At 46.5% G+C, this 21677-nt stretch overlaps 1 protein-coding gene across 5 annotated transcripts in view; it reads right to left on the bottom strand.

Annotated features, from left to right (window-relative positions):
• Positions 1–1946: 1946 nt before the first annotated feature.
• The window catches only part of GRM8 (glutamate metabotropic receptor 8), a 124717-nt gene continuing 104986 nt past the window's right edge, over positions 1947–21677 (bottom strand). For 2 of the 5 annotated variants that reach the window (XM_078861020.1, XM_078861021.1), the window contains exons 11-12: positions 5877–6126; positions 1947–2534 (exon numbers count right to left, since the gene is read on the bottom strand). In XM_078861020.1, coding sequence (XP_078717146.1) covers positions 2482–2534; positions 5877–6126 — 303 coding nt within the window. In that variant the 3' untranslated portion in view covers positions 1947–2481. Of the gene's footprint in view, positions 2535–2733; positions 3026–5876; positions 6127–21677 lie in introns of those variants that run through there. The other 3 variants (XM_078861022.1, XM_078861023.1, XM_078861024.1) reach the window with 3 other exon arrangements.

Genomic DNA, 21677 nt, shown 5'->3' with positions numbered 1-21677 from the left:
AAAATTACTTTATCGGTATCGAGGCTCCCACAAGGCCAAGTGGGAGGGCGTGTGGAACGGTTTGGCACCAGTTATCGAACAGTGCGGTCATGTCGCTTAAGCACTCTGCGGTGAGTTCAACGTCTTTAAAAACAGCAGCGCTACATCTCTCGAAATAACATTGAACGCTGAACCGCTCGCACGTTCTGAGATTCAGTGGTGAACTTGCAGACGTCTCGGGACAGGAAAGGGTTAACGACACACGTTACAATCCAACACCACATCGAAGGGAGATAGCGAGTTTGTCAATGAACCACTGGCATTGATGTCACACGTAAACTTTGTTTCCTTCCTCCTGTCAGACACCACACGGTTGAGAGCCGTTCTCCAAGGTCTTCACTTACAGATTGTTCCACCACCATCTCGACTTACATCTTCCTCTTGGTTGGTGAGCCCCGACTCCAAAGCCCATCAGGTTGGGGCCGTCATTTCAAAGGCGGGTTTGCAATAAAATTAAGTTGTGAAACCAGTTAAAGAGTGGTGTGGGGGGGACACGCGGCAAAGGAGACGTGCGTTTGTCGTGGCTTTAGAGAGCAGTGCATCACGTTGTGAGCAGCGATGACCGATCTCGGAATCACCCCCCCCCCCAAGCATGATGCAAGTCCCGAATTTGTAAACCTCGACGCGTTGGCAGACGCTTCACTGCCACAATTCTGAGCAAAGCGCAAAAAAAATGCTAGCGTTTTACAAGACTCTGTCGATCTCCTCTGCATTTATTAAAAAAGAAAACTTTACAGTCCACAGCTGCCTGGTTGTGCACACAGTGTCAGGCGGGGTAAAACGAGGTGGAAGATGCAATCTCTGAGGCCCTCCCGGTTTATTTCCCCCCCCACTTTTCAGGCATCGTAATGGACATGCAGGCGCAGGAATCGTGCATTAGCTGTACACATGGCAACGCTGCTCGGTTATATCTCTGTCATTGACCTTCTGTTTTTCTGTACGATTTGCTATTAGGGTTATTGAGCAAATGAAATACCTTGCGCTCTGTTACGGGATTCCTTTAAACGACACTTATTGTGAAGTGCCGGGTCGCTGCGATTGTCGCGGAAATCAGTAATGACGCGATCGCCTCTCGTGATACATTGTGGACCTAAAAGCTGGAGGACAAAAAAAAGCCCCATTCCTTTCAATTCGCCCGAGATCACAGTGCATTAAGATTACAATTGGTGAAATTTAGGGTCGCATTCCACAGACATTTTCCCACAAGCACAATCCAAACCATTTTTTTATTTGCAGATTTTGATAAAACTCCATTTTATTAGAAATAAACTTTATGTCTGTATAAAAAAAAAATTGCATGCGTCCTTCTAGTATATCTTTTCCGAAATTCATTCTCCAAGTTACAGAACACGAGAGATATACCGAGTCATTTAGCCCATTAGAACACACCAGACTGGACTTTGTTGCAACATTCACAGATAGGGCAGATGTTATGCATTTTTTCTTATTTTTAATTATTTTTTTTACCTCTTCCCCCCCCTCTCCTGCACTACCCCCTTCTTAATTTCAGGAAACCACAACAATTTCTCCCCTCCCCCCCCCAATGTTAGGCTGATAAATGGAACGACTTGACATCAACACAATGAGCAAAACGAGAGAAAGAGAGAGTAGGGGGGGGGAGAGAACAAGAGATATAACAGAAGGCAATGCAAACATTTAAGAGCAGCCTCTTGATTCCGTTTCGACATTTGCCGGCGCTGCGTTTGTATCCATCGCGCACACAAACACACACACGAGCGCGCGCGTGGATTAACCAAAGCGATGCTTTCGTGCGATTCCTTAATTTTGTTGATGTCGTTGTCGTTGCTGTTACTTAATCACTCCTTTATTTATTTCGCTTTTCCAAAATCTCCTTTGGAAATATCATTTCATCCCACACAGCCCCCCCCACCTCCCCCACTTTTTTTTTTACAAATCCCGCGCCGTCGGGGCGAGCGAGACGCTCCGTGCCGTCGGCGCTGGCAAGCGGCGTCGCTGCTTTGTGCTGTGCTGCGACGCTTACAAAAAGATGCCTCTCCGAAAGAAAGGGACAACCCACACCTCTTCGCCACCGAAGGCCTCTAATTAAAGACGATTCACGGCCATCATGCACCACCTCCCACCCCTGCCCACACCCGCCCCGTTCATCCAATGCCCTCTTCTTCGCCGCCGCCACCACCAGCAACTCTTCCTGCTAAGGGCACCCCCCCCGCCACCACCACCACCCCTCCTCCCTCTGTCCCAGCTTCACGGCGTCTCCTCGCGTTCCGTGCACCAGCGCGGCGGTCTTGAATGCCCTCCTCCCCACGCCTTGGTTGCTGGATAGTCTCATCTGCGAGCCCAGACTCTTGCGCGGCATCCCGATTTAGCAGTCTGCTGATACGGCAGCTTTTCCCATAATGCCCTGCCCAGCGTGGTGGTGGTGATGGGGAGGGTAGCGGTGCCAGCGGTCCCGGGAGCCTTTTACATGAGATGGTTGCTGTAGCTGATGTATGTTGTTTTTGTGCAAGAAGCTGCTGCATTCCGAGGGGAGGCAGGGACGTAGGGGGAGGGCAAAACAAAAAAACGCAAAGAGAGATGTGCTATAAAAGGAACTATAGGAAGTAGATTCGAGATAAATGTTCATTGCCGGGTTTTCTTTCCTGCATTATGTTTTCTCTCCAAATTGTTCCAGGTTTTTTTTTTACACGTTTAGTCCGTGATGCTTGTTTCATTTTTAAAATGATGTGTTAATGTCAATTTTTTTGCGTGTGTTAGACACGTGTTATCGTCGTAGGTTTCAATTAACACCAGATTGACTTCTCCTGTTAGCACGAAGCTTCCGTCCTATAAGCACAAAGCGGGCTCGATTCAGATATTAATTTTGAACACAAATTGACAATCTGGAATGTTATGTGTTTTGTTTCGCCAAAGGCGTAATGAGGCACACGTTACTTTCTGAACGTAGCACGAGGAGTCGAAGTGCAACTCAACTGGACGTTACATTTTTTTTGGTCAGCTCGCTTTCCTATCGCGTTAAAAAGAAAATGTGTACAGAATGCGAAGCACAGACGAATGAAAACACGCACGCGCACACACACGCACACGCGCGCACATTACACATGGGGTAGCTAACACTAATTGTAAGTCTTGACTTTAAGGCTTTCGTGACTGCAGGAATTCATATTCTTTGGGTCTTTCGGTGAAGCCACGTAGATATATAATTTTTATATATAATTTTTATATATCTATTTGGCTTTACCGAAAGACTCAAAGAATACTAATTGTAAGCTTGAGCTGTATAAACAAACCACTTAGACATACAAAGGCGCACACATACTCATAAATAGGTGACACCCACGGAGGCTCTTCCCCAAATTAGGCGCCGGTCGTAAACACGGCGACAGTTAACGTTGCATTTCGAACTTCCTGTATTTTAGACTCGGAGGAGGCCATTTATCGTGAAGTGGCAGCAGATGCACAAATCATCGCTGGCCTACTTTCCTGGACGTTGCGAGCGCAATGCCGACTCGATGAGCAGCGCCGGTTTTTTTCTCGGCGTGTGTGCGTGGATTCCCACCCCGCCCCTCCTCCCCGGAACAACGAGACTTCTCTCTAAAGGTTGTCCGCAGCCCGACAGAGAACTTCCATGAAATCTATGAGCCGGATTGCTCATGACAGCCTGACCAAGCGCACGAGGACTGAGCGAAGTCGGCGACGCGTCTGTGGAGAGGCTTCCATTGCGCGTCAGTTGATTCGCAGGGCTGTGTGCGAGCTGAGCGAGCCGCCGTTTAGGACCCCAAGGAGATCGACCGGGTCACTCACTCATTAACCAAATAGCAATGCGCAAAAACATATTGGCTTAAACTTAGGCGCTTGTAAGAATATGAACTAAACGTAATTGTTCTAAATGAACAATAAGAAATAGGTCTAATTGGTCTGTTACCTCAAATTATTTCAGACAACTTACATGAATTAATTCTGAATATTATCCAGAATATAATGTCTGTAGTCACGTGACAGACCACCCACAACTCATCTCTGCTTAGGGCCGTCAATGGGCTGGCACCAGCACTGAGTTCGTGTCTCAGCCGGGTGGGAAGTGCGTGTGTATCGCTATCGCAAGGTTGTTACGAGCTAAAATCCTGGCCGCAGGGCGACACAACTTTGTGGGAAGTCAACTGCGGTTAATAATAATTGTACAATCATAATTTACATCGCAAGGTTAATACTAGCAGCATCTCCAGATGCTGTAATGGAACAGCGAAACGTCCTGTCCGGCTTTTAGCAATATTTGTCCCCCATTGTATAAATAATAAATGGCCTATCCGGGAAAACCCTGACGGAGTCTCAAGATAATTTTTCAGGAGGGTCCTGCTAGTGGGAATTCTTGGCACACTCCACTAAGTGAGCGTTTGACTTGTGGAATGCCTACGAAGTGGCCCCAGGTTGTAAAGAGGAGACGATCATTTCCCCCACGCTTGTTTTAGTTAGGACACCACTTTCACTTTAGTTAATGGATAAATGATTCATGCGCGAATGCATGCAACGGCTCATTCAGTCATTCAATTTGGAGGCCGTCGAGGACTGCGTGTGGGTGGCGAGTCCTACTTTCTGTCTGCGTCTGCGTGATGACACTCTCATCAGTCAGGCGGCGAGTAACTTGGCTCACGGCCATCAATCCACATCGCGAAGTTTTTCGACGGGCGATCTCGCGTGCGATACTTGAGGTCTATGCGGGTGCGTGCGCTGAGTGGGCCCTCACAAATGTTCGACACGGAGAAACAGTCTCTTATCTACGCAGACGGTGGGGTGGGTGGGCACCACGTCTGTCAGTGCACCCAGAACTGGCTCATAAGCTACACGCATGAACTGGCACCGTGAAAAATTTTGCGTAAAGTTATTTTCATAATTTGCAAAGCTTAATATATATAAAGCCAACATTATTTTCCACTGGAGCCCGTTGTCTGTCACGTAAAATTCCTTTAAATTATTTCTTCCCCCCCTCCCACCTCCTACAAATTTAGATAACAATAATTAAATAACAATGCATAGCACTTAATCAATTCACTGCTGAATGGAGGATTTCCCATGCCATGCCGGTCGTAGGGGCCTGCTTGAGGGTGTACTTCACGAGTTGAGGAATCACTCGCAGCTGACGTTAAGTCATTTCCGGGGATTGAACTCAGGTTCGGTGCTCAGTGCGTGATGTACTGTGCGCACCGTTGGAAAGTCGATCAGTTGACGGACTACAGATTACAGTATCTGTTAAAGATGACCTTTATGAATGTGGAGACAGAATGGGGCTCCAGGTTAGATAACACCTCGCCCCGCGGTGGCGAGGTGGCGAGATGTTAACTACCTCACCTGGTATACAGGAGGTCGTGGGTTCGATCCCGACCCTTACGATTGCCTGAATATTTAGATTTTGCGTTTCTCTCTCCCCGTGGCCACGTGGATTTTTATCCGAGTCCTCCGGGTTTTCCCCTCCACATTTAGAATCAACACGGATTTAGAGTATTTGTCCGCTATATATTTCCAAGCGATGAGCCACTTTGTTGTTGAGCTATCACTTGCGGCCAATTCGCTTCTGAAAAAGAGCTGTGGAGTTCAGTGGGCCTTACCCGGTAAAATAATAAAAAATAGCTTATAGTTTCAGTTTTAAATTTACTTTTACCCATAATTCCCTTCTGTGGCACACAATGAATTTGTGTTCCCACGGAAGCAGCCCGCGTTTGTCGACGCACAGCGCAAGTTAATTCCAACTCTCAGAGCCAGTGCAACTTTGCCGATGGGCAGAGCCACCGTGGCGCGCATGGTTCAGGCGCGAGTGAGGGAGGGGGGGGAGGCGACGGTGTTTTTGTGCGGGCGGCACTCACAGCTGTTCTCGAGGCTTTCGCAGAGCTCCGTCTTGGCCTCTCCGTTGGGCCGGTCGTTGGTCTTCCCGCCCGTCAGCTTGTTGGACATGGTGGCGGCCGTCACCACGGCCTTGAAGGAGCGCTTGCGTTTCTGCACGTTCTGCTCCGGGTGGAAGAGGATGATGTGCACCTTGGGCATGTAGAGCATTCCCAGAGCCACCGAGGCACTGAGGCTCATGGACACGGTGAGCGTCGTCGTCTGGATGTACACCTGCCCACACGGCAAAGACAACGGGCGTCAAACGCGCACGGAGCAGCGACCTCCTCGGACTGGCGGTGCAGTCGCGCAATGTAACCCCGGGGGAGCCGCGGTGTGTCTACTGGTTAGATCACAGATGCACAGTGACCCGTGAAGTCGCTTCAGCTCACAGATCTCTCTTGCAGGGATGTAGCCACACTGTGGAAGTTGGGGTGGTGCGACTAGGGAGTGGTTCCCAGTGGATACTGGGTAGATTACAGAGAGGATAGGTGAAGTTCGCCCTCATTTCGTCACAGATAAGAGTAGCTACAGTGCACTATGATGACATTAAATCTACGCAGCTACTGGCTACTGACTCAGTTCTGAGAATTCTGTTCGTGCACTGCCGTGTATGGCAATGTTCCCTCATCAGCATCGATCGAAGGCAGAAAAACTAGGGAATCAAAAATTTCAGGATTTTTTTCCCCTCTCAGAATATTGTGGATGTCTCTCAGCCCTCTTCTTGCTGACTGAACTCTGGGTGTCGTGCCATTGCCTGTCTCCGTAACCTGCTCTCCTCCATCCTGCAAACGTGTCCTCACCATTTACTCGTCGCTCGCCCTTAACAATGCATATTTTATTTGTATGCTCGTCTTTAATTTTAATTGGCACTCTCCCTAGCAGGGGAACATACGTGTACACGTACGTAAACACACAGGGCATTTCTCGTAATTAGAATATGCACTCTCCACATCATGCGGAACAAATGTCAAGATTGCCCATATAATCTGAGCAGACTGTTGGGGCAAGTGCTGGGAGCGAGCACGTATGAAGGCCGGCGCGGCACACGAGGTAGTGGGTAGCCAGCACCACGCCCGGCCGCCTTTGTCTCCCCAGTGGTAATGTTTACACACCATACTAGGTGCTCATTTGAAGCTGAGTCGACCTAGGAGAGGACGAATACCGGTTCAGATAATCATCACTAATCATACAGGACACACGCACGCACGATCTCAATCTTAATTTGAATCAGCTGCTGTTTGTGTCATCATGTGGGACTTGCAGTCATCAAAAGCAATCATCAAAAGCATGCATCAAGTCATGATTTAATTCTTCTTTGAGATGAGGTAAATTGGTGAAGTCACAAAGATACACTGTGCTAGGATGCATGGAATGACACTCGCTTTTAAATTGAACACACACACACACACCTGGTTAGATGTCACTTATTAAATCAAGCGCACATCTGGACAGTCCAGTATGATTTCCGTGGAGTGCACACCTGCACCGTGTGTCACGTGGTACATCTATAGATACCCCAACTGACCGCTAATGCACTTCTCACTTGAGTCTTGCATTCGATTTGTTACACGGATGTATGTGTGCATGTTGAACTTCTTTCGCACCGCACGTAGCCGACCGTGATAATCGGAGGGGGTACTGTTTTAGCCAGCTACCTGGCTATTTTTATTTAAGTGAGATCCGAGGTGCCTAAGTATAGCAGCAACAACAAAACAAAATATACAACTAAAATATATCTTCAGTTCAAGGTCCTTCAGGAATATTTCACAATTAACGAATGAGGTATTTGCTTCTAGATTTGAAGTTTTCGTGACTGCAAGGATCCATACTCTTTGGTTCTTTCGGTAAAGTCACGTAGGTTAAAATTTGTACTACAGTAATTTTGTTTTGCTGTGGTTGTCCCACCTGATGACGGAAGCTTGTGTTGCCTCCGAAACGTCGTGATTTAGTTTTTATTTTATTTTCACCTACGTGACTTTACCGAAAGAACCAAAGAGTATGGGGTATTTGCTTTTCAACAGGAGATTAAATATGGTGAAAACGAATGGCTCCATACTTTACAGAGAGGTAAGGGGGTTGCTCACCCTCCTCTGCTGCCTCGACTGTCTGAAATGCCCGGCCTTCCCCCAGCCATCCGTGTTGCCAACTCCCTTCCCCTGATCAAGTCCAGGCTCAAAACTCTTCCGTTTCCTCAGCCTGTGACACATTGTATCTTTTTCTATGAAGTAGCTATACCCACAATTTATGTGCAGCGCCTTGAGAAGTGGTCGCATTTAGGCGATATCATCATCATCATCAGCCATGGTCAATCCACTGCTGGGTGAAAGCCTCGCAATCTTTTGACGTAGCCATCCACCTGGCCACCTGCACCCCAAGCCGACTTCATCGCTCCATCTCCTCATCGGTGGTTGCTCACGCAAACGCGTTCCCAATCCATTCTTCAGACATCATACGAAATCCAGCCTGCGTTGTGTTGTGCAGTACGTAGTCTTGTACGAGAGGGTCGCGGCTACACAATCGAGTTGTGGATAACCCTGCTCTGGACCACCTGGCAGTACCGCAAAGGGCCTTCTGAAAACAATGAAGCTGTCAACAGTCATTGCATTGCCACGCTTGATCACCGAATGGCTCGCAGAGCGTGACCCAGTAGAATGCCCCCAGCAGTGAATGAGTGAGTGCCTCAAGCGCCGCATGACCGAGCGGCTCGCGTAAAAAAATTAACTACGAGCGAGCAGCTGCAAAGGTCAAGGGGTCAACTGGTATCTAAATGTGATTCAACTTTCCGCGGTCATGCACTTTGCAAAACGCGGCGGCTTTCTCTGGCAGAGTGTTGCGCCCGCTAAAAGGCACACGGGTTGTTATTTCGTGACGACCGCAAGCTGAAGGCACAGCCCTGCAATTGCTCGCTCGCGACACCGCTGGCGACAGCTGCATATTGGGTGCGATTCGTGTTTTTGTGTCGTCACGTTCGGCGTCGCTTGACACTCGGCAGCACGGTGCGGTGTGGCTTTAAGAGCAGGGAACGTGCTTGACTTGTCATTATCGTTATCATCAACAGCTTTGGTCAATTTGGAACTAAATTAAAACTATTTTTTATTTTTTTTATTATTGGGTTACATCGTGGAAATATAAATATGTCGTCAATAACCCTCCACCACTACCCGACAGAGCCAATTAGTAAGGTTTGTCACGTAAACAAAACGTGGCAATTAGTTACTGCTCCAGCACACCGGTGCGTTGGAGAGCAAAAAACAACATTTACAATTCCAGTACGAAGTTTCGCTGGCGATAACAACAACCAGCTTCATCAGGCGGTAGCCAGAACTGTGAAAAAGTCTTCCTGTTTTGGTCTTAAATAGAGGAATAAATGTGTGGTCATCACTGTGAGCCTTGTTATATTCATGCGATCTAACAAAAAAACTTTTATTATGGATATTGAGCACGAAAGCCGACGTGTTAAACTGACTATACGCACTGTACACAATTGTATTTTTATTTCACAAGGTAAGGCCCACCGAGCTATTGTAGCTCTTTTTCAGAAGCGACCTGGCAATCGCAAATGATTGCTCAACGAAGTGGCCTTTCATGTGGAAATCTACTGCAGCCAAATACTCTAAACGCACGTTGATAAATCCAATGCTGGATTAAGGCCTCTCTAAGCCACCACCAACTCTCATGCTCATACAATGTAATGATCCACCCAGCAACTGCTCATGACATGATTTCACTTGCTTGTCTTATTAATTATTTAGAATTATAAATATAATATTAGTTACTGAGCACAGGCCTAAAGTCCCTAGATGACCCAGCAGCCAGCATCGCACCTAATGATTGTGCAAAAAAATTATAAAGTATTTTTGTTTTAATTCAGAAAGGTTATAAGAACTCTGGAAGGGGGACGGGGGAAGACTGCGCCAGGGAATTATAAAGTGGAGCAGCACGAGGAGAGAATCGGTGCTGTGAGCTGCAGCGTGGTGGTAGAGCGGGTGACAGTTGTTGTGACCTGCAGTGTAGGTTGTTTAAACTTCACATTTACTACTTTTATTTTACCAAGTAAGTTTCCCACTGAGCTACGTAGCTCTCTGCCAGAAGAGACCTGGCCACAAATGATAGCTCACCGAATTAGCTTATCGTTGTGTGGAAATGTATAACAGCCAAATACTTCGAAATGCACATTTCTAAATGTGGAAGGAAAACGAGAGAACCTTGGAGACAAATCCACGCGGCCACGGGGACACCACGCAAACTCCAAATATACAGGCATCAGGGTCGGGATCGAACCCAAGACGTCCTGTATACCAGGCGAGGTGGTTAACATCTCACCACCGTGTGGTGATTGAGTGAGTGAGCGTGAGTTGTGACCTGCAGTGTGGTGGTCGAACAGAGTACGGACGAGACGAAACATTCAGTCCGCACGGATGGAGGAATCGACACGTGACGTTCATGGCAAGGGTTAACCACGGTAGTAGCAATAGACGGGTGATAATGAGGTGAGGTGGCTGGCTACTGGTGGAGGGAGCGACTGCAGTGAATGAATGAGTGCTGGATCATCAATCAACCCGACTTGCTTTACGTTGATGCACTGTGAAAGGCACATGGACATTCTTTGCACTGAGCGCGATTGGGATGTAATTAGTATTTTTAATTGTCACGCTAAGCTGTTTTCCCTCCACCCCCCATCCCCACCCTTAGCGACACAAGTGCTGTGCGGTTTAAAGAGACGGCATTGTGAATCTACTTGTATTCGGCATTACATGTCTGAGCCTAATTCTCTTTCCACCATAATCATGGAAATTATTTCATTAATTCTGGGTAGCAATGGGACACTTATGCGGATTTTGTGTGAGTAATAATTAATCAGTAATCACAGCTGACAGACACTAAGATTAATTAAATAGATTATTCATTCCTAATTGACCTTGATTGGCTTTCTGTTGGAGATCGAGTTATGAAACGCCGCCCAACCTTTTTTTTTTTCTCACGAGGATTTAACTCTTGACAAGATCACGGCAAGTACAATTTTTTTTTCTCGAAACAAATCGGGATCATTCACCTTAACGCAGAGGCGAACAGGTGCGGGTTGGGATACTTTCCCCGAGAGCGATTTGATCACGAAAATCAATATACACCCACCCATGCGCCTCAGGGAGAAATGAAGTCTTCAATCATTTCGTTACAACCCTGCTCTGTGAGATACAGATCTGGTGTGTGTGTGTGTGGGGGGGGGATGACCAAAAAACACACGGACGCTGCCAAAGACAACGTAACGGAGGCTGAAAGGTGCATACAAAAGCGAGCGGCGGTGGTTAAAGGTGGAAAGGTTGGAATGAGACGGAGAGGCGGGAAGAGGAACAACGTGGATCGGAGAACGAGCACCAATCATCGAGAGATAGTATTGGCCGTCGAGGAGAGCGAGCGAGAGGGCTTGGGCGGGAGTCATCACGGAGGAGCGATGGTGGCCGACGGGCAAACAACGGCGATGAAATGGTGGTAGCAGATAACGAGCGGCTCAACTCTTTGTCAAAACGACTCCCGAATGGATTCCCTGCAACGTGACGTGAAGCCGATAGCACGCCTGGGATGACATTGGTGAACAGCAGCAGACACAAAAAAATATCGAAAAATACTCAGAAGTTTTTTGTTTTGACCACATCGCCTGCATTGATACGCGCGCCGATATCACTGCACAGTGCACAGATTGCGTGTCGAGGTATTCATGCATTGAGGCCTTTGTGTATTGCGGCGTTTCAGTAGTTTCGCGGCACAGCCTCGAAGCGGTTGTTCCATTCCAGACAGAGGAGCAGTGTTGACGACTCCAAGGGAGTTCTGGTCTCCCATACCTGCCATTGAGATTCTCCATAATTACCAATTACACCCGAATGGCCCACAGAGGCCTATTCCGAGCTCGTAAATGTGCGCGGGAATTGAACGGCAAGCCGTACCTGAGCGTGTGGGGGTTGTATTAATGCCACGTTTCCCACTCCCTCTTCCCATTAATTCCATTCCCCGTTCCAAATGACTCGAGATTGCTGCTGCTGCTGCTGCCGCCTCGGTAGCTCGCGTTCGATGAGCGTGGCTGGCAAAGCAGCAAGAGAGGGTGCTGCCTCGATAAAGATTTGTGGGGCAAAACGTCAGACACTGTGTGGAGCAACACTCGGTGCAGGCAAACGACGCATGGGAGAGCTGTACGGCACCAAGTATCGGGACAGATACGTTACCACTGTTGGGAGAAAAATAAATACAAATTTAAACTGGCATTCAATTACTTTCCTGTATTCGTTTAATGACTCGTTGTAAGAAAAAAACGTACTTTGTAAGTATGTCAATAAGTGCAAAACTAAACTTTTTAAATACCTCCCCGCGCCAAACACGTCCCCATAACCAATGGGACACGAGTAGGCCAGGCCTAGATTTCCTCGGTGACCTTACCAGGCCAAGCCGCCATCAACTGGGCCGTGAGGCCTGCCGTAACTGGGCCCCATGGCTCCCTTTCCTGGGGGAGCCATAGGCCTTCACCTGAGTCACCTCTGGAATCAGTCCCTACAACGTGGCGTCAACGGGGAAGACACGCGGTCAAGGGCAATTCCCCCACCACCCCCCACTCTCTCCACCGCTTAGGTCAACTTAAATGATAGATTTCAGCTTCTGGTTGCGTAAACTAGCCGAACGCACCTGCTAATCTTCTTGGTTCTTTCGGTAAAGTCACGTAGAAGGGAAATAATCAAATAATAAAAACAAAACATAATTAAATAATTCTCACGACGTTTCGGCCACAACGCAAGCAGCCGTCCTCAGGTGAAAAACAGGTCTGTTTTTGCTTGCGTTGTGGCCGAAACGTCGTGAGAATTATTTTATGATGTTTTATTTTTATTATTTTATTATTTCCCTTCTACGTGACTTTACCGAAAGAACCAAGAAGATGAATCCCTGCAGTCACGAAAGCTTTAAATCGAAATTTAACGCACCTGTGAACTTGTGCCGCGGCGAAGAGAAGGGAACGGAGCTGTGCGGCTCGAGGAGCATCGCGATAAAGACACGAGCCAGGCCCCAGGCCATTGATGGAACAGCCCAGTGCGGCATGAGTCTGCGTTCTAATGGTCGTGGAAATGTGCCACGAGGCTGCATGTTCCAGGCTGTCCGCCACGAGTTCGAGGCCTTGTTAATGATGAGATAAACACATTTTGAGCACATTTCTTTATTGTCGCCACAGTGCCCAAGTGACCTCCATGCTGTGAAAGTCACTTTAAAAAGACCCACGCTCACGCCTGTCAGGCCAGTATAATGTGCCCAAAATTCATTTGTCGAGAATTGTTGTTTTGTCAAGAACGGAGCTTCAAACTCGTGTCAGACGTGCGACCGTGGTATGCGGCGAGAGGAAAAGAAGATTTGTTTCAGTTTTAGATTTTTTTCCCGTCTCTCTGACAAATTATCCTTATGGCGGTACCCCGGGGTACCAAATAATACAAAATGGCCGAGGCAATTAAATATTTCATTTCTGGGACACTATTTTTCCCAGGGGTGTACTTCACTCCGCGACTGGGGTACCAATCAATCCGAAATCAGTGCCACTCCGCGATGTCGAGATGCAGCGAGGACGATTGCGCCGAAACCCTGAACGCTCGCGGTACGCACCGTAGCGGTGCATCGTGTACAGCTCGTCGAGATGAGTCGATTACCGTATCGCCGACCATCAACAGACTCAAAATGACTGCATCACGGACATGATGCGAGAGCCGGGGTATTATGGTACCCCAGGGTACAGCCATGAGGTTCAAATAACGTGCGGAGAGGAAAGACATTAGGGGCCACGCGTTTGAAGGCATGGGCGCTAACAACCGTGCCGTTCACGCGTTTTGAAAGCAAAATAAGCAAACACGCAACCATACAATTTCCAACATGAATGCCTCGGGCTGCTTGGCAAAAAATTCGGGCACCCAAGCGAAACAGATCGCAAGAACAGCGCCGGTGCAGCACACACAACCAGGAACGGAGCGTTGTTAAATTCTACCTCCTGGAGCGGCTTTTTCCCAGGAGAAAGTTTGGCTTCAGGTAAAATTTCGGTAAAACCTCTCAGAGCCGGACTCAAGTAAGGCCAGAATTCACGGTAAGCCAGACAGATGGCTACCGTGAGAAACTCACCCCAATAAAGCTCCAGCCAGAACACAGAATACTGTTCATCACGCGCGAGTAATGATAATAAAATATGACTATATTATAATAATTATTCTTTCACCGCTGCTTCATGGCGATGGTAAAGGGACTCGGGATTGAAAGCCTAAAGTAGTGATTTTTTGTGTTTGTTTGGCGTCAGTAAAATGCAAATACTACAATGTAAATAGTTCTCAAATTGTTACTTTGCATTCACTAAAAGTTTCATTGCGTATGATTACATTTAATTACTTAAGGTACATCAGACATTCCCCCATAACCGAAAAGGCTCTTCTCCAAATGAATGCGAGTGCACGAGGTTTGACTGCATAGCTTTCCAAAAGTTCCACAAACCGCAAAAGACAAATTTCCCTCCGTAGAGCTTGAACAGACTGCTGGGGCAAGTGCTGTTGGTGAGCACCTATGAAGGCCAGTACAGCATACGAGGTGGTGGGTGGCCAACACCACGCCCGGCCACCTTTGTCTCCCTTGCGGTGATGTTTTACACACCTCACCAAGTACTCATTTGAGGCTGAGTCGACCTAGGGGAGGACCGATCCTGGGCAGGAATCGAACTGGGCTCGTCAGGTTCGTAGCGCAGCGCACTAACTGCTACACTACCATAAATCACAAAAGACAAATATCCCCCGAATAACCTGAACACGCACATACACGGGTGGAGTTGACCTGGTATCACACGCACAGACACGCACACACAGCACTGCCAATGCTTTACTAATCTGCCTACCCAAGAGAAGGAGAGATCGTGGCTTTGGTCCCTGAGCTATTAGCCCACAATTATCTTATCGGCACCACGTAGAGTGGTACATGCTAATTATTACTATCTTGAAGGATTCTTTTTTTAATATCCCGTGGTAGCTTTGCACGAGACATGATTCATTAAAGAAGGGCAACCGTTGTACAATTGGTAGAGAACGTCGTGTTTTTGGAAGAAAAATAACGCGATAAGAACGCGAAGAGAAAGTTGCGTGTTGAAACAGTATTTAAGCTTTGATTTAAAGTCACGTAGAAGGGAAGTAATAAAATAATAAAAATAAAACATAATAAAACATTGTTTTATTATGTTTTATTTTCATTTTTATTATTTTATTACTTCCCTTCTACGTGACTTTACCGAAAGAACCAAGAAGATGAATCCCTGCAGTCACGAAAGCTTTAAATCGAAATTTGATTTAAAGCTTTGATTTAAAGCAGTGTAAAATCACTATAATTAGTTGCTATCTTTGATTTAAAGCTTTCGTGACTGCAGGGATTCATAGTCTTGGTTCTTTCAGTAAAGTCACGTAGAAGGGAAATAATAAAATAAGAAAGATATAAAACAATCAAAATTCTCACGACGTTTCGACTGCAACACAAGCAATCATCATCAGGTGTGAAATCCACAGCAATAATTTTCGAAACGTCGTGAATTTTTTGTTGTTTTATATTTTTATTATTTTATTATTTCCCTTCTACGTGATTTTACCGAAAGAACCAAGAATATAGTATTTAAGCTGATAATGGACACTGCTTATGTTGGACCCTGGTAGCATTTGTCACCCAATGTGGTACCGGTCAACCCCCTCGGCTCATGGGCTACTTTGGATAAGCTCTGCACAAACCGTGGCTGGATGAAGTCCCGTGGCTTCGTGTCAAAAGCGGCGAACGCACAGCAGTCGATGCTTGGACGGGGCATTCAGCCAAAAGCTGACAACGGTTTAGTAATGTTGTTTTCTTTTCCATCACAACAACATTGCCAATACAAGCTGAGAACAAAACAAAGGAACGCCCTACATTATGTAGGCCTTCGGTGTAAAGCCAAGCACGCAACGTAAAACATGAAACAATTAATGGAATGTATAGTAATAGGTTTTTAACCTTTCAACTGGTACAAAAACTGACACCTTAATACAAGGCATCATGTTTGCAATAACCACAACACAAGCAGTCAAAATGCAAACAAAAAGTAACAACTCTGATGATGATAATGATATGCACTGTCCTTGAAGTTGATTGGTCCACACCCGAGACAGCCTTTTGGCGTCATCTAGTCCAACACCAATGGAGACTAGGCTCTAAGAAAAGCTGCCTCGGGTGTGAACCAATCAACTTTAAGGATAGTCCATATCATCATCAGAGTTGTTTCTTTTTGTTTGCATTTTGACTGCTTGTGTTGTGGTTATTGCAAACATGATGCCTTGTATAAAGGTGTCAGTTTTTGTACCAGTTGAAAGGGTAAAAACATATTACTATATTTTGCCACAGGTAAAGGAGGTCTCATAGTATAATGGAATGTACTCAAACATATCTGTATATGAATCCGTCTCCTGGGTGGCTCCGTCACCCAGCCCTCAATGACTATACTTCACCAGCACAGTGCGTGTTGCTTGGAGAACTCCGTCAGAGAGATGACGATCCATCCTGGGAAAACCAGGGCAGCTGGGAAACCCTAAACTGGTGGTTCATTGAGCCGCTGGCCTGAATAAGGTTTATTGACCACCGCCTAGGGTGCCAAAAGCTAATAATAATTTCCTTGAAGCATTCAGCTCTCGATCAGGGAAAAGGTGTGACAGCAAGTTAATTACTCTTTGGTTATTTCGGTAAAGTCACGTCGTTAGAAATAAAATAAAACACAACACGAAGTTTCGATCGCAACACAAGCGGTCGTCATCAGACTGCTTGTGTTGCGATCGAAGCGTCGTGATTTGTTTTATTTCTACTCACGTGACTTTACCGAAATAACCAAAGGGTATGGATTCCTGCAGTAACGAAAGCTTCAAATCAAGAGCAAGTTAATTGTGGTAGTTCTTAGGGGGAATGTCACTCGGAGGGTGCTGTACTTTAGCTAAGGCTAACAATAGAGAACATCGTTTTTGGGAAAAAATAACAAACGTGAGATATTAGACGAGCTGGACCCCCGTTCTGTCTCCACGTTCATAATCGGTCATCTTAATTCCGTCAGCTGATTGGCTTTCCAACGTTGCTTGCAGTAATTCACGCACTGCGCTCTGCACCCTGAGTTCAATTCCCGGAAATGTCGACGTCAGCTGCGAGTGATACCTGAACTCATGCGGATACCTCGCAGAATCAGAATATCAGAATATGTATTTCTACTGGAGGAATCCAAAGAGCGATAAAGCTCTTTTTTTGACAGGCGTCCAGCTAGAGCAGGTGGCCACGTGGGCCATCTCTTCACCGTGGAGAGACGCCAATGAGTTTGTAAACACATTTCCAGGAGGCGAAACTGATCCTTCTTGACTTAACAGCGAAAATCGGGATGGAGCGTGAATATCCTGCTGGCTCTAGGCCTGGGGTTGCTGTGTTTATCACAACAGTCGCATCTGTGCACTCTACAGACGAACGGATAAAAGAATGCAGCGGCAGGTGTGACAAATGACTGTAATCGTGTCAAGCAAACGCATGTTTGCCTGGCACGTGTCTTCGCTTTTTAGGCATGTGGAGTATGCCATTTCAATACGTGTTAGGGGGGGCGGGGAGATTGGGGGCGTTCCATCAGCTACTTTATTTGTATTACTACTACAGCAGCTGCATTTCAACATCATCATCACCAGCCGTTGTCAATCCACAGCTGGATTAAGGCGTTCACAGGCTGCTGCCGCCACCTCTCACAATTCTGCGATGCAATAATCCGCCCAGCCACACCTGCACATGAACTGATTTCATCGCTCCATCTCCCCAGGAGACGTCCTCTCCGACCGACACATTCTATTCCTGGGCATTTCACCTTCACTCTAAAAAGAAATTCAGTGACTGTATTGGCAGTTGCGCACTGGCCGTTTTTTATGTGCCGTGTATATATATACATGGTGGGCCAAAAGTCAGGACGTAGATTTATTGTAACAAATCACATAGGGTTATTTAATTTTATTCAGCTAATGTTTAAATTGACTGCCGTTAACATTCGCGCATGCATGACCTCTTTTTTAAAATTAATTGAGGACTTTTCTTTAAGATTACAGGGTGTAATCTTCGAACATTCGTCAATTATGTTTTGTCTCAATTCATTCCGGGCTCATGGTCGAGTTTTGTAAACCAACGGATTGGAGGCGACCCCCCGAGAAGAAGAGACATACATATATAAATAATGACAACAGATAAAATATTAACTTAAAGAATAAACAATTAAAATGATTTAACCCCAGCGCTAAAATAAATGTCGTAACCCCATGTTTTCTAAATTTTTGGCCACCGTGTATATTTATCCGAGGGTCACATCAACCTTCAATCACCAAACAGGATTTTTTTTGCTCAATCCTATCTCAAATTCCCCAAGCATATTTTCCAGCGAATGCCCCGCGAGAAATTCCATTCTGTGTGCCGATCATATACTCAGATATCACAGTGAGAAGGATTGGCAAACATCTCCGTGTGTACACACACACACGCGCAGCGCTCGTTGCGGTGGCGGTGCACTGTGTCTATCAAGGCCTCGGTCATCATCCGAGGAAACTCAGCCAGGGAAAGGCTGCCTCTCGAGAATAGCTTTCATGACTCTGGATCGCCGACTGACATCCTACAAAGTTGAACGCTGCGCGATCACGAGGGGTGTTCGTCTGCGCGCTGCGGCTGTCGTGTGCTTTGCGACGAGCGGTGGCTATATGCCAATATACACAATGTTTTCATGATACAATCTTTTTCTCCCATTCTTCTTCTTCTTGCTGCTGCTGCTGCTGCGAATGGCCGTGAAGATTCTGAACCTGAATCTAAGTTTCGATTTAAAGCTTTCGTGACTGCAGGGATTCATCTTCTTGGTTCTTTCGGTAAAGTCACGTAGAAGGGAAGTAATAAAATAATAAAAATAAAACATAATAAAATAATTCTCACAATTATTTTATTATGTTTTATTTATTTGTATTATTTTATTACTTCCCTTCTACGTGACATTACCGAAAGAACCAAGAAGATGAATCTAAGTTGTTTAGCCTGGTGCGAGGGGGGGGGGAGGCCTTCCATCCCACCATCGAGAGATTAGAAGGGACGAGCGTTGTCAGTGTTCTCCGGTGTTATTTTGCGGCCACGGTCGCTGTGCGGGGTTTCCGATGATAGCGTTCGTAGCTCTGAATCCGCGAAAGCCGCCGTTACAAAGTCTCGCACTGCACGACCACGGGAGACGGATTCATCCGAGTGCTAGGGGCTGTCGCGCCAACGGCTGTCACCACCAGTCGACTTTCCGCGACATTTATTTTTTTACGAACTGACGAATTATCGCGACTAAATTTCCACGTAATTTTGCGATTGCAGGTCGCATCTTTTTTTTATCGGCCTGTTTTTTTTTTTTTGACGCTTCGATGTGCTTGAGGTACGAATAAAGATTGCTTGAAAGATCTGCCCGCAGAAACTGAACGAACTCCGGCCTGCCCATACATCTTCGAATCACCGCAACTTCACGAACTGCTATGCTCGTGACGCTATAAGCCCGCAAGAACCTACGACGGCATAGAGCCACCTCGCCGTCAAGATATTAAAAAAGCGTTTTACAAAGCGCTCATTTAATGGGCCTTGCCGAACAGGTTCCGGACAGGGCAATGTCTCTGTGCTGCTTACCTCCACCGTTGGAGTCGTCGTGACAACCCACAATGCAGAACACATGATGAGATCCCACTGGTTACACACAAAGCGCTTGCCCACAAATGAACCACGGTAGTTTGCCGATCTCGTGAAGGAGCACAAATCGTCACGCGAACTCCGATCATCCTCGCAACAGCAGCGGCTCTTGGCTCAGCCATCGAACAAAGACGGTCACAGCATCGCGCGCTTTCAGATGATGCACTTCTGCGGCCATCTGGAAGCCACTAGAGCGATGCACTTTTAAATATAGATTGTGAACTAATTTCTTAACTTATTTTTGTGCTAAAGTTTGTTGTTCTTCCCCCACACCTCCGATTAGCACGATCGGCTACGTATGGTGCGAAAGAAGTTCAACGTACAGCTGTGGCATAGAGCAGTGTTATTCACTCATTTTCAGAGGGGGGACACTTTCGCCGATAAGACATCATCGGTGTGAGCGCCGCCACACGTTTGAAACCATTGGGAGTTTGACAGCAGCACGATGATGATGATGGGGGGTGTTGTCACGTGTTGTGTATTGTCGGGGGCCACACTAAAGGCTACCAGGGGTCACGGGCCTTGCAATGAAGACCGCTGTTCTAGACAAACAATGTCGCGGATTGTTGATGACTGTCCACTGACTGAAGTTCAGAGGAGGTCTCCGAGAGCTGCACATGGCCACCGAGAACGCCATCGGAACGGCTCGGTGACTGCGCACACGCTGAATGAAATGGCGATGGCTATTTTTAAAACAATTATTCTTTTTGCGGACATTGCTGCAACCTCATGGAGTGTCACGGGAAAAAATAATGAAAGGATGAGCGTGGAGAGAAAAAAGTTTGATATAATGACAGCGTTGGCGAGTCTCCCGTTCGTTTGAAATGGCTCGCCGCGAAATGACATCCCGACATCTGTGCGCAAATTCCACGGCCGTTTGGGTTCGCAGCGGAAAACGCGTTGACGTTTGTGAAGGCGGCTGTCGTGAGTTGGAGAGGGCTATTGAAACGGGCGATATTCAAGGGCCGTATCTGTGATGACAGTAAACATTCATGTAAAATGTGCAGCCCTGCAATTTCCTGCTCACGTCGATTCTATTAGAAGGGCCTCCACGAGTGGCGGGCTCGCTAGAGGGCTTTAGAGAGATCCCCTCTAAAGTGTATCTTGTACTACTTTTCCATACCGCCCAGACATCTTGGAAGAGGTGGGAGAACCAACCCATTAACCTCATCACACACAGACGACTTGCTAATCAACTATCGGTGATCTACAGATTTTTACTGCTCACGCGTTTGTAATAAAGCTAAAATAGTTGGCCATGCCACCCATCAAAATGTGGGGTTCACAGCTATCATGGCCACTTTTAAGCTCAATGTAGGTGCTTATCTGTATTATTTTCGGACGTTTGTGTTGTTTGGGTCAATGTATTGGACATACGAGCCTCTTTGCAATGAAGCTATGTCCTGTTCAATGAGATATTGATCGCCGCAACCAGTCCAGTAGTTTGGGAGCAGCTTCACATCAGTGACGTTTGGCGAGCATTATGTGAACAAGTTCTCATTGCCCCTTTATCAGAATCAGAATGTGTATTTATACCGGAGGAATCCGATGAGCTATGAAGTTATTTTTCACAGATGTCCAGTCGGGGCGAGTAACAACGTTACAACAACAAACAATACAAAGAACACTGTAGGAGTGTATAGTTTCGGAAAGGTAAACAAATTCCCCCATGAAGATGATAAAAAAAGATTTTACTTTACCAAGTAAAGCTGACAGCTATTAGCTTATTTTGTAGAAGCGACCTGGCCGCAAATGATGGCTCAACGAAGTGGCTTATCACGTGCCAATTTATGGCAGCCAAATGATCAAAATAACACTGGTCAACACACTTTTTCTGGCATAAGGTATTCCAACGGTTTTAAGGTAATTTTGGTGTGCTGATTTCAAATCTGGCATCAGTTTTTGTCTATCCCATCAGGTGTCTGAGATATCAAATATTGTATTTTCAATAAAAACTGCAGAAGAAAAATATTAAATAAATGTGGATATCTACATAAAATGATATTATA

The sequence above is a fragment of the Lampetra fluviatilis genome, chromosome 11, assembly GCF_964198595.1.
Source record: "Lampetra fluviatilis chromosome 11, kcLamFluv1.1, whole genome shotgun sequence".
Taxonomy (NCBI): Eukaryota; Metazoa; Chordata; class Hyperoartia; order Petromyzontiformes; family Petromyzontidae; genus Lampetra; species Lampetra fluviatilis.
This window is presented reverse-complemented; position numbering and strand designations above follow the sequence as displayed.